The sequence below is a fragment of the Channa argus genome, chromosome 10 (assembly GCF_033026475.1).
Source record: "Channa argus isolate prfri chromosome 10, Channa argus male v1.0, whole genome shotgun sequence".
Lineage (NCBI taxonomy): Eukaryota > Metazoa > Chordata > Actinopteri > Anabantiformes > Channidae > Channa > Channa argus.
The window spans coordinates 25182846-25196573 of NC_090206.1; the positions used below are offsets into that span (position 1 = coordinate 25182846).

The 13728-nt window shown below is 41.1% G+C and overlaps 1 protein-coding gene across 5 annotated transcripts in view; it reads right to left on the reverse strand.

Moving 5' to 3' along the window:
• glra1 (glycine receptor, alpha 1) overlaps positions 1-13728 on the reverse strand; it is a 99100-nt gene that overhangs the window by 52379 nt on the left and 32993 nt on the right. For 2 of the 5 annotated variants that reach the window (XM_067518381.1, XM_067518382.1), the window contains exon 3: positions 13133-13171. The exons of 2 other annotated variants lie outside the window; for them this stretch is intronic. In XM_067518381.1, the coding sequence (XP_067374482.1) occupies positions 13133-13171 (39 nt within the window). Of the gene's footprint in view, positions 1-5514; positions 5668-13132; positions 13172-13728 lie in introns of those variants that run through there. One more of the 5 variants, XM_067518385.1, reaches the window with a different exon arrangement.

Here is a 13728-nt window from a genome sequence, read left to right on the forward strand (position 1 = left end):
GAGCTACTACTTCTACAAAGGGATCCACTCACAACCCTGCATGGAGGACAGATCTGAAGATGATACATCAGGTGCATGAAGACTGCAGAAAGCATTACTGATGCCAACATAACTCACAGTTTAGCATGTCTTAAATATATTTAGCAGAAAAACAAGACAGTCCTGGTAAAAACTGATTTTTAGTTTAAATAGACAGAATTAAGACCTAAATTACATAAAGCAAAACAGCAATTACAACTACTAGAGAGACATTTCTGCCGCACGCTGACGGCATCATAACAAAAACTGGAAGCCAATAAAGAAAACACAATGCACTGTTCTCACAGTGAAATTCTGTGTTTTGTTGGTTCTTATTGTCCAAAGCATCACTGAGGAAATGGATCTTAATTTAATCAAATACCGAATCAGTATCGGCCGTCGTTTCACTCACTGTGGAGTTGCACCTCTGCCAACAGATTTTTTTTATTCAGTGTCACTTGAAAGCACAACAACAAAAAGCTGAAAAAGATCCATCATTTATGTTTGGACACAGACTGAGTTTAAGCAGCTTGACATCAGCTTGAGGACGCCAGAGAAGACGCTGGCTTGCAAACATGGCACCCTTGCTGCTTTTCAGACTTAATCAAGCACCACCGAGGCTCGGAGGTCTTATCAGCATCCGCCCAGTCCTGGCTGCGGCTATCGTCAAGCCTCTGGTGGGGGCTCGATCCCCATCTGCCAACAGTAACAACAATAGCTGGTTCTCTTCTCAAACAAAATGCGTCTGACACACTGCAGCACCAAAAGCACAGTTCAGTTCATAATGACGATGAAGGCAGCTAAACGTGCAGGCGTGTGTCTGAAGAGCTCATTTACATTTTGTTAGAGGAGAAGCATTAAATCCGTACATTTTGGGGAGGTCAGAGTTTAGAGTATGACTGAAACAAATTTCAGTAACAAAATACTTTTACTACAATATTTTAAATTATTTTGGGGAAAAAACCACAAGATAAAACCCAGACCATCTAGTACAGTACATCTGCAGTCTGCATAAATCTTGCAATTGAGACATGCAGTTTTTGCCACCAAGTCTAAAGCTTCTAAAGCTTGATGCAGGGCGTCTGCACCCTGCAGGTTCTACTGCTACGACAAAGAAAATCAATCTGTGCATGTTGTTGCAACAATGATGAAAGAGCTAAAGATATAAAACCATTGATGTACGTGAATGAGCAGAAAAAAAGCCTTTTAGTTTAGTTTGATATTTTTGCTCCTAGGACGATAAAATACAGTGAGCTCTCACTTTTTACATCTTTGTGATCAACAGCGAAACATTACTCTGATGAATCACATATTCGAACACCGATGTTTTCTACTACGTATGCACACATCTTTTTTTTTTAATACTTATTTTTCACCTTTACTAAACAGTGAGGTGGCAGCCAGGAAACATGGGGAGAGACAAAAAGAGGCCACAACTTGCAACAACGCTACTGAACCAGACATTAACTTAGAGGCTGCTGCAGTTATGTGGGATGGGATGTAACCATTTGGTTATGATGGTGATCCAGGTAGAACAACAACACACATTTCAGCCTGTACGTAGCTGTTATGACTGCAAGTCTCCACGTTATTTCGTTCCCTTTGACATAACACACCACATTTCTGCGCTGTCATGTTAAAAATATGATCCAAGGAACATTTATTTGAAATCTGAAGTTAAAAAGATGATGTCATTTGAAGGAGAGGACACAGACCAGTCTGCAGGGACTCACTTTAAGCTTGGGACAAAGACAATTTGAAGCCTTCAAAGACTGTTCTCACCAATTGACAAATCTGTTTAGAATAAAGCATTAAAACAAGAGTTCTCACACACGCTGCTTATCAGGGTTGGTGCTCCACACGTTGCTACTCCGTGCCCTTAATTTGTTAGGCCATGTAGGAAATGACTCAATGAACGGTGTTTTTAGTCCAACGCAACTAATGGATCTCAATGTCTACAGTCAAATCTTAATGAAATGTCTTGAGATTTAAACAGCAGATGTCCAGCAATGTGTTGTGGTAGAAAATAATTAATAAATGCAATAAGCACTGTGCCAACTGTAGTGTGTGCCTCTACAAACAAGTTGGACAGAGCTGATAAAAGCAGATTTAGCTGAAAACAAAACAGGGCAGGCTCAGTTTTATCATCCCCCCCCCCTCCCCCTCCCCCTCCCCCTTCTCATCACCATTCTGGCATTTACAGGGACCAATTAAGTGGTCAACCCATCAGCCTTCTCTGCTGACATCCTCATTACTAGCGTGTTCCCACTGTGGTGTACCTGGACCACCTGGTGGAACTAATAAAGCGGCATTAATCAAGCACATCTCATGCTTTTGCAAAAAGCAGTATAGGTGCTACTGTATAGTGAGCTACGCTCCATTATCAAACCTTAGGAAGGTTGTAAAACACAGGTACCTGGAGGATTCTCTTGGCCCTGCTACCCTATGATTTTCTTAACTCTCTCTTCTCCTGATGCACAATTTGTTCTCCTCTAAGTGACACCTCAGCGCTGCATCAGTGAGGCCTAATTTATTACACAGCAACCAATGGCATCGAGCTAAACAAAGCAATGAGCAGCAGGGGAAGGAATCATATGAATAACACTCTAAATTACACAGGATTGCTTCTTTGGCAATTGAGCTGCCTTCAGCAAAAAAAAAAAAGAAAAAAAAAAAGAAAAGAAAAAAATAGTACAATGGTTGTGAGACATGAAATATTTATAGGGCGTCGTCTGTAAGCTATATGGTCCAGGGGAAAGCAGTTTCACTTTTTATTGAGCTAATATATATTTCCCCACACATGCTTAGAGTTTGAGAAACACGGCACATTTTACAAATAGGACCGAGAGAATTTAATGCAGAAAGAAGTCGAGGGTTGTTTTGCTTTTCCTATAGCTGTTTTTGCTCCATTATGTCCAGACACGACGGTCGAGGAGGTGATCATTCAGCTCTCATCCTCCGTGCATAAACATCCGAGGTATAATGCCAGTGAGGGGGGTGGGGAGCAAAGTTTCCCTGGAAAGTATCATAAATCGCCAGACTCCATAGTGAAACAGTAAAATAAATGAACATTTTATCAGACGCTGAGAGTTTTATGTGAGAATTATTCAGCTCAACTTCAGAAGTTTGCTACAAGTCATAAAGCTGATTCTAGATGAAACTTGGCTGACTTGAATGAAAAAAAAAAAAAAGCTTTCAAAAGGCTGTTTGGCCACGAAAAATCCAGTGTGCTGGGGGCTTAAAGGAAGTATAAAGCACTTTAGCTCTAACTTCACACAAACTGCTCATTTTGTGGTGAAAGCTAGTATATTTCCTTTGTGCGCCTGGCACAAAGGATCATGGGATATAGGAGAAGGGGCATATTTGCAAATGGCTGGCGGTTTACACACCAAAGAATAAACAGTAGCAGGGCTCAGTGAACGCAGCGCGATGTGTTTGCATACACGTGCTGGCACAGACGCTGAGGGCAATTCACAGCAACATTTATATCGTTTGGTGGTTTCAACATGGCGCTTGGACATGGCTGAAAATGCTGCCCGCTGTGTCTGGGGCTGGTCGGTATACAACTATATTAAAACGCCAAAGGAAAGGAAACAAGCAGGATGGATGATGCTACGACCATAGCTATGGTTCAGTAGACCACCTACTACCCATCACCACTGTCATCAGCATTTAGACTGGTGCTAAGTTGGTCACATATAGAGGCCGTAATATATGTATCAGGAGTGGGAGTCAGATATGGAGTCTAGGGAGAGAATGTACTGATCAGAACTACAACACCCTGGGGGCATCTGGTTGTTAATTAATAATTAATGCACATATCACATAAACAGAACGTCCACAGTTTGTGTCCAGGGATGATTGACCATCGTCGCATGTCATATCCCTCCCGATCTAACCTGGCTTCCTATCTCACAGGCTGCTACCAATTAAAAAGGCACAAAAATAATCTGAAGTAAGAAGGAAACAAGCTGCAGCAGCTTGAAAATATTAAAATCCTCCAATTTACTTTTTGCTTCAAATGAGCAAACTTTCAATGATTTTCTCTTGACTTGCTGTACATACTAAGCAGGACAAAGAGAGTGAGAATAACTTTCAGTCTTCCTGCGCCTGCTGCTGTTTTATTCAGTGTTTTCCGTTACATCCAGACACGACAGCGGAGGAGGAGACAAACATCAAGGCTGTGAAACGCCGAGGGGAAGAAAAGAAAATGCTCGAAGGCTGTGCAACATTAAAGTGCCGTCCGTCTCCTGACTACACAATGAAACACTATTGAAACAAACTTTGTTTTTTTTTTCCTCCTTTTCACTTTCTTGTATGTACTTTCTATAAAGCAGCGGCTGAAAAGAGAACCTGTCTTTGTCCGTAAATCTGCCTTTATTCCCATGCAGATGCCATAGGCCTTCTTCCGTGCGTTCAATCCCTCTTCATTTACACCGACAGCGCTCATTATACTCCCAGATATAAAAGCGTATACCTGGCTTCTCCTACAGACCGGTGAATCCTTTTCGATTTAAACGACAGAGTAAACAGTGTGGTTGATCAGTGGCGGGGGGAAAAAACACTTCCTGTCACATTTTAATTGGAGTGCTGAGATGAGGAATGGTCGTTTCTCCCACCGACATATTCAACCATCCATCATCACTTTCTCCATGAAGTGAACTTTAGGGAAAAAAACTTCCTCCCCAGCAAGGGAGGAGAAATATCATTATGATGTGTTTTACTCCACCGCCACCTCCTCCATCTCTCCTCCACTTTTCCCATGACTCCATTTCTCCTTTTTCTGTCTTGTCATCACTCGACTCTTCCTCTCATTCATATTCTCTCTTCCAGCCTCGGGTGTTCAAGTTTTATTATGAGGTGAAATGCATTCAAAGTGGGAGGCGTACAGAGAAGAAAGCATGGGGAGATGGATGGGTGCATGGCAGCTTGGTCAGAAATCACCTGAGGCTTAGTGTGTGTGTGTGTGTGTGTGTGTGTGTGTGTGTGTGTGTGTGTGTGTGTGTGTGTGTGTGTGTGTGTGTGTGTGTGTGTGTGTGGGGCTATGCACATATACCCAAAATTGCCATCCCTGCCTGGGAGCATTCACAGTTTTTATCTGGGTGTACTTGCATTTCCGTTCCCCTTGTTTATACATATTATACAAAAGCACATCAATAATGGCCTAACGCACTTCTGTCTGTCTGTTTTTTCTTTTTTCAAATGACTTAACTCATTTTGAGGGTGAATTTAAAGTGAGAGTTTCAAGAACTTTGCACATAATTTTTATTTATTTTTTTTGTCCTTTCGGCTTATATATCGAACCATTGGCCCTGTGGACCGTGGATGAGTGCTTTACCACCTGAGCTACAGACTCAAACATGGCCACTTCCGGTGTTTGTTCTACAAACCAGGGTCCTCTCGTTTTTCGCACGTGTCGGAGCATCGGAGCGTGCGGGCCAAGCTCAGTCAGATTAGCAGCATCTGGAAAAACGTTACCAGCAATGACTAACTCACCTCTTCTAGCCGATCGTCTGACCTGCGGCCTCGTTCCCCACGGTTGTAATCCAGACTAGAAAACGGGGAACCACCGCAGAACCACATCTTCGTCAAAGGCGGCGACAGATTTACTCCAAGGACGAGCAGCCGTCCCAAGTTTCCTCCCGACTTTCCACAGCTCCCTCTTAAACTTATGATGATCGACCACACAGGTCTACGTTAAACGCCATACTGACACACCTCTGTCCCTAACCACCTACACCTGCGTGTGACATCACCAGGTTGCCAGGTTTGTAACACCCCCTCACTTTACTGTTTCCAGAATGAGGTACTGACGGGCTTCCTGACGCAAGCCAGGATGCCGGGCTTGCATTTTTAATCACCTCCTGTTTTAACCCCGTCGTGCACCGGGATGGTACGTTAGTATATGTAATACTACTTTCTCAGGCACTGGGATGCCAGGTTTGAATATTCCAAGTTTACAATAACTACTTTTACCTCTCTCGGTCACTGGGATGCCAGGTTGTATATTCCTAGCTCAATATAACTACTACTATCTCAGGCAGGGAGATGGCAGGTTAATTCCTAGTTTACCTTGATCGCTAATTATTAGACACGGTGATTTCAGCCTTATGTATTGTTAGTCACCCTAACACTTCACCTACAGCCGGCATTTTCTTCCAATTTTGGGTCCTCAGAATCCAAATGTCTACTCCAGGTTACTTACTTATGTTTCAAAGCAGAGTTGAGCACAAGAACCCATCACCTATTACCTCAACTCCAACAGCCCAGAGCTGATGGCTGCCCACCCTGAGCTTGGTTCTGCCAGAGGTTTAAAGGGAGTTGTTTCTTTTACCTAAGTGCTTGCTCCAGGGGGATTTGTTGGTTCTTCTCTAGATCTTAAGCTGCTAGTCCTTCACAGTACCAACCCAAGACGGATGATTGCTCATCCATTTGACTATCAGGTTTCTGCTTTCTCAAAGGCTGTTCCTATTCAGCAGGTGCTATTTTGACTTTTATACATTTTATCTTTAATAAACTCTTCCCCCGTATCATATTTGTGTGTCGTCCTTGCTCTTGAATCGTGTTTTTTAAAATCCCCATACAGTCACTAAAACCCAAAATGAAGTTCTTCTACACAGTCTGTGAAGCTGCAAAATGGTTTAGCTTGTTAGTCTTTACTGTTTCCTCCAGAGCAACGGCAAACAAGCTAATTGTAGCTGCAGACTGACAAGTCTGAAGATTTGCTTATTTCTGTTTTTGTCTGTATGCAACTTTACTAGACAAGTGGATGTTTTACTGCTAATTTGGACATTTTAGCAGATACATTGCCCGGAAACTTTTCAGTGACCTGTTCTATATCAATATATTTGCAACTTGCCGTTTACATTAATTGCCAACATTTCCTTATGTTTACAGTAAATGGAATCCAGTTGCAATTACAAAGTCAACATCCACAGAAATGCAAAGCATGAACATGGTAGAAAAGTTGTAAAGTATAGAAACAGGTTTGATCCCTTTGCTCATCAGTGCTATTCAAATGTGAGTTTCTAAAATCTAATGAACATTTTTAAAATAGACTGAACGTTAGTAATATATTCACGTGTTTGATTCACGTGTTTACCAGATGCCAGAACCAACAGATCGAGGCACAGTGGCAATTATTCCGTTTTTACACTGAACAGAAAACATGCATTTGCAGACATGTGGCCGGCAAATGCGGCACCTCTGCAGTTATCGCTTTACAGTTTGAAAGTTGAGCTTGGTTGAACTTGAGGCCGTGTCTTTTCTACCATCATAAGAATATAACAGTAACACCAACTGAGTTAAAATTTGATTTCCTTTAAACTTATTTACTAATGCAAATATACTGAATCACTGGTTCTGCAGTGGATCAGTAAGCAGCGTTCTTGAATCCGCAGGGTTTTCCAGGCCAGGTTTTGACTGACATGACAGGCTGGCAGCTGCCTGACTGCAGAGGGACAGAAATCAATAACTGGACTGTGGCTGAGACAGAGCAACAGAGTCAAGGTGAGGGAAGCTTTATTCCACTGGATCACTGAAAGGCAGTGATGCTGCAGTGTGTGTGCTTGTGTGTGTGAGATAAAGATTAGAAGTATTTACACTGTACACATGCACGTAAATGAGTTCATGTGTTTCTTGTTTTTGTTTTTTTCCCCATTTTTATTTGCGGTTTGTATGTTTGCCCGGAGCTTATCTACTTAATAAATCGGAATGGGATTTAACGCTGTGTCATCCTGCTACGTTGTTAGCGCACTGCTTTTAATTATCTTGAAAGGAAGGTAAATGGTCACGTGTGATTAGTGGAGACACACGCACACATACACACACACACACACACACACAGTCCAGCCCCTCACCTTATCCCTACAACAATCGCATGCTGTCCTCTGAAACCCACTGATAAAATGGGTCAATTCAGTATTATGTCCTTTTCTGGAAATTGGAGGTTTATTTGAAATATTTTAACTCTTATTTTAAATGCATGTTTTAATTTATACTTTTTGTGTTGTGCGTATTACATGGATTTTATTTTTCAACTATAGTTGAATTTAAATAGTTGTATCTAAAATTTGAGTCCACCTTGATAAAAGACTCGGCTATGAGAAATCATTTTTACTCTCTGAAATCCAAAACGTTCAATTTCAGACTCTCCCCTGCTCTTTTTATTTTGAAAATTATATAACAACTAAACATGACATGTGCAAAATAAATATTTACACTTTGCAAATGAGATTTTCTCATTCTTTAATACAATTTGTTTTCATAAATTAATCCAAGCTGTGTTTCGACTATTCAGTGGTAATAATTTGTTGGTCATTATCGCACTTGTATATAGTGAAGCACAGTACAATATAATGCATAGAAAATATCTTTATATAATTATTGCATCAGGCTTTTCTGAATTTCTTTTGTTGTGCGAACAATTACCAGTGGAGGAAAAACCTGCAATCAATCCTGAGTATTTTCCTTTCTAGATCACAATACAGCCCTGTTCTCCTCTTTAAAATAGGCCTCTGGATGGATACATAATCTGTGTAGGGGGCTATTCTGCCTTACAATCACTTAAACCACACTGTGTGCTCCAGCCTGCAGTGATCACTTTGCAGCGCTCGCTTTCTGCAGCATTGTGAAATCACATAATAAAGGTGTTCTCTGGGAGACAGGCCACTTGATAAGCAAATCTACATTGCAGTAGATTTTTTTTTTGTGTGTGTGTATTTTTTTTTTTTGCTCTCAATAAAAAGTAAAATACGTGCAATTTGCTCCAGCCTGCAGTTCAAGTGTCAGCTCTCTAAAGAGCTACGCAAAAGCATTGCAGCCAGACTCTTGGATAAAGATAAATCTACAGAGACCTACTGAATCCTCAGGCTCCCTGCATAGCACCAAGAGGGGTGGGAGTCGAGAATCTGTTGGCAGAACAATATCCTTTGGCCTAACATTTATCTGCATACAGAGTCGGTGTGAAGAGGTGACTCGTGCTCAACATCCCACAAAAGAAAGGCTGGTTGTGGTGAAGCTTCAGTCCCTGAGCTGCTGATTGGATTCTGCTGAACTTGCTAGAAGAGATGACTTCTCTCGCTATGTCCTCCCTCCTCCCCGAAGACTTCCTCTCCTTTTCCCTTCCTCCTACGTCTCCCCCTCGATGATGTCTTTCTTTCCCTGTCGAGTTCACTGCTTCACATCTCTACTGTACAGTGATGTCTTCCACTCATTCATTCTGTTCTCTGCTGTTTTCTCTCCTTTCTCTACTTATTATTCTCGGTCTTGCTTTCAGATTATATTTCCATCCTTCCTTCCATTTTCCTTTTCTCTCACTCTGGCTGTCCTGTTAATGAAAGGACGGTAGGGACACAGTCCTTATTTGACATTCTAGCCTCTTGTCTTAATTTACTTTCCTCATTCCTTGTCCTTCCTTTCACATCCTCTCCTGCCATTTACTGTCCCTTAATTTAGTTTGCCTCCTCTTGTTGGTTTTTTCTTTCACTCGCGTCTTTGAGTTAATTATCACTCATTTCTCTTTTCCATTTCCTCATTATCCTTTTTCTTTGGTGGATTGTCCTTTCCTCGCCTTTGCCTTCCCTTCTTCTCTTTCACAGTCTCTCATCCCCCCTTTTCATCCTTTTGCACGATGCACGTTTCCTCTCTTCCATCTATTTTAACCTAATCTTTGTCCCTCCATGTCTCCTCAGCTGTCCTCCCTCTTCTCTTCTAAAACTGACATTTCCTCAAGTCATCCCAACCCACCCAGCTCTGCAGAAGAAAAAAAAAAAAACATGTTGAAGATTGTGCCTGTGTGTTACTTTGTAGTGCTACGATTCCTGATGATGAAAAACTGGTGCATGTCAATAACAATCACTGCATGTAAAAGGGGTGAGGGTCCACCTGAGGATAGGGAATGCAGATCAAGTCCGATCAGTAAAAGGCAGTAATTATTGCTTAGTGTGCAAAGTGAGAACCGTGACCAGAACGGATCAATGAGCTTTAATCTGCAGCCGACCAAAAGCTTTTTGATAGGTTGTTACTTTCAGGTGATTAGCTTGTTTCTTAGCTGTTTAGACTTACCTGACTTCTCTTATTTCATTAGTGTGCTCTCGAAATAGGTTAGTATGCAAACTAGCTCTAGTAGCTTCAAAGGATGTGGCCTCTGTAGACTGTTAAGACCACGAAGGTTGAACCCAAATGAAAGGGTCTTGAATGAAACCTCCTCGTCGCAACACTGTGATGCAATATGCAGCCTCAGAAGTATGAGACCCCTGAATTGAGACAGAGCAGTTAAGGGTCCTGATAACTGGTAACACATCCTCTAACCCAACAAGCAGTTGATAGCAATCAAACTCAGTGTTTCCCTTCAAAAACACCACACAGCCATGTACTCCAGTCTCCAGACAATGCAGATCCTCATGTCTCTATGAAAGAGGCAATATGTGTTTCAAGGCCAGGAAAACACCAAATTCTCAGAGCGTCTCCTGTGCCGGTCTGTAATGTGCATGTAGACTTTCTCATTAATATTTATTTAATTAAAAAGCGTTAGTCTAACCAGTTTTATTTATTGTGACCCGAAAACCAAGACACATCTCATTAGAATTAACAGATTACCAATATTCTAATATGAGGTCAAATTTGACGTTTGTCTGATCTAAGACTGAAAATCTTAAACTGAAATAAAAAAACAATTGTTACAATTTTTTTTTTTAGCCTTGCCATTTATTTTTTTTCTTGCCATCCTAAGTTATGCATCACAGCAGCCTGAAGGCAGGCAGACTGCTAATATAAAAGATTTTGGCCAGCAGAGTAAGCTCAGAAGGTAATTGGGGTCTTTAGTGTGCAAACCAACAGAGTCTCTCTCAATAGCATTATTCACCCAGAGTAATCAGACATAAAAGGATCATATCAGCAGTACTGTGGATAAAGACGCTGCTGAAGCAGAATTTTTGTTTTAATCATCTTAAGAAGGATTCGGACTGAGTCGGCACTGGGGCAATGGGACCTTGGATATTTCCATAGTATTACTGCTATAACTAGGAGGAAGTAATATGTTTGCAGGAATGATTAAAATAAGCCTTAAGCTGTGTTGGCTGTGTAAAGTATGGCCAGTGCATCACATCTGCTGTTTGCTCCATCACCAACAGTAATTGTCTGGAAGGTCCTGCAGAACTCATTGCAGAATGGACCATTGTGTTTATGTGTCAGGGGTGTGTGGTTTTACGCTTTGACCTCCACTTCGTGCACACGAATTAGGGCCATATACTGTGCACATTAGTTCCGACCGACAGGAGCCACTGCATTAAGGGCCTGCTGTGATATGAGCTTTCCTATTAAAAGTGATACTGTATATAAAATCCTTTACTTTTCTGTACTCTACTTAACACAACACTAAATAAAAAACTATAGATTTATTTATGATCATAATATTTATGATCATAAATTACTGCTACTGCTATTATAAATACACCGTATTTTACTGTACTATACTATACATACTGGAGAATATTACTACAATGCACAAGACTATACTGTTAATACTGTACTATAGTACACAACAACTAGTACTATACAGTACTAATACATTTTATTATATGCCACAGTTTATCAGGCACTGAGAGTGGAAAGATGGCCGGTTGAATTTTTCTGTGAAACTTCTTTCACAGAAACTTCTTTTGACTTGTTTTGTGTCTGTTGGAGACTATGAGGACTGAAAAGTAGCTGTAGATAAAATATTTGAGCCTAGTAACAAGCCAGGCTGAGTAATGGTGTGTGGTAAAGGCAGTTCCCAGCTGTCAGGTACACAAGCTGATGGGTGACACAAGGATAAACCAAAAGAACACTAGGCTTTTTACCAAACACTGGGGCTACAGGAAATTAAATGTATGTGCTCCAGCACCATATTTGCTCCAGTTAAAATTAAATGAAGACAGAGTTTTGACTGAAATGCTGTATAAAAGCCAACAATGTATCTGAGTTGAAGTCATTCACTATTTTATTAATTTATTATTTTCACATGACTCACTAACAAACTGCCAATATTTGGCACCCGAGGGAGGTCGGGTTCTGTTCTTAGTGTCATAGAACATGTATATCTGCAGCGTAATAATAGAAATCAGAAGAAATCCACCATTATGAAGTGAAAAGGTTTCGTGTAAAGCTGCTTTCTGAACAGCAGAAGGGTTTGGAGGTGGGGTGAGGTGCATGTGCACGAGGGCAACAAAACCCATTTCTGTCACAGGAAAGGCTCATGTGTTGGCGAAGGAACTGACACTTAACAGTGAGGCAGTGCGGAGGCAGGGACACCTGAGCCCAGGATAAAAGGATAAAAGGCTTCATATCTGCTGCTTTTTTTTTTTTTTTTTTGCTGTTTTGCCACTAATAAACAATTATGCATAGCATTAATGGAGTAGAATTCTTATATCAACACAAAATTTTGCTGATGTTTGACACACACTTTTTTCATAATAGCACATGTCACCAGACGTTCTTCCATCATTTCTAGACATTAACATTTGGAGCATTTAAAAGACGCCTTCACTGATGTTGAACTTCCTTCTTTTAGTTCTAGTTTGAGTAGCACATGTAAACGAATGCCATTAAACTTCTCTCTGACTACATACAAATATTTCTCTGCTTTTATTTATAAACCGCCTCCAGATGACATCACTTGGAGGAACCTTTAGTTTAGATTATGTCATCTTGTTGCTCTTGGAGGCTGCAATCATGGTCAACCTGCTTTTCCAGAGCTTCCGCAGATGACATCGTCTGAACTCCTAATGATGAAAAACTCCTCCCGGTGACATCATCTGGAGGAGCTTTTCAACTAGAAGCAGAGGACTATTCGAATATCGGGATGTCAGGGGGAAGTCTAAAAGCATTAATTTACATTTACCCCCTAAACTAAAGCCATAGAAGGCAAGTTGAAAATTGGTGAAGTTGCCCTTTAAATTCACATAATCTACAACATCACATGACAAAATCTATACACTTACACCAAACAGGCATGTCCCTGATATTCCTAAATCTGCCAACATTTGCAAAATGCCTTAACATTGCATGTGTGATTGACAAATGCAAAACTATGGACAGGGAAGAAAAGAAGAAAAGGGATAGAAAAGGAAAGTACCTTTCTTGTGAGTAGCTTCATTTTTGGAGCCTTTGGGGTCTAATAAAAAAAAGGATCAGAATTAAACACAGCATATTCTAACATCATGTTACCAACTAGAACGTTGTTTGTCCCCATTAAGGAAAACAACCGCTTTTTTCTATCAAGGAGCGAACAAGACAGCAAGGCTAGAGTATCTGAAAGGTGTCGCACTGCTGCCAACACTCAGCAGGGGTGAGTGTATGGCAGTGGAGGAGACTATGGAGGCGCAGGAAGGAAAGGGGGGTGGGGAACATACTGTGAAGGCAATAGCAGGAAGGAGGGATGCACAAATCTGTAGAGAAACAATCTACTGCCATACTGCAGCGGGCAGGAGAGAAGAGGCAATGCACTGAGATGAAGAGGAGGAAGAGGGTTGCAATGCAGGTCTGTCAAGATCAGCTGACTAGCAAAATGCACTACAGGAGATGCAAGAGGCCAGAGAGACAGAGAAGGAAAAGGAGGAGGGATGCAAAGACTACATGTCAAAATGGCTTCGTTTAAATGTTTATGCCTTATTTGGCCTTGGAGGAAATTACACTTTTAGTTCTTTGATATAGTGCAGAACGTGTTGGTGA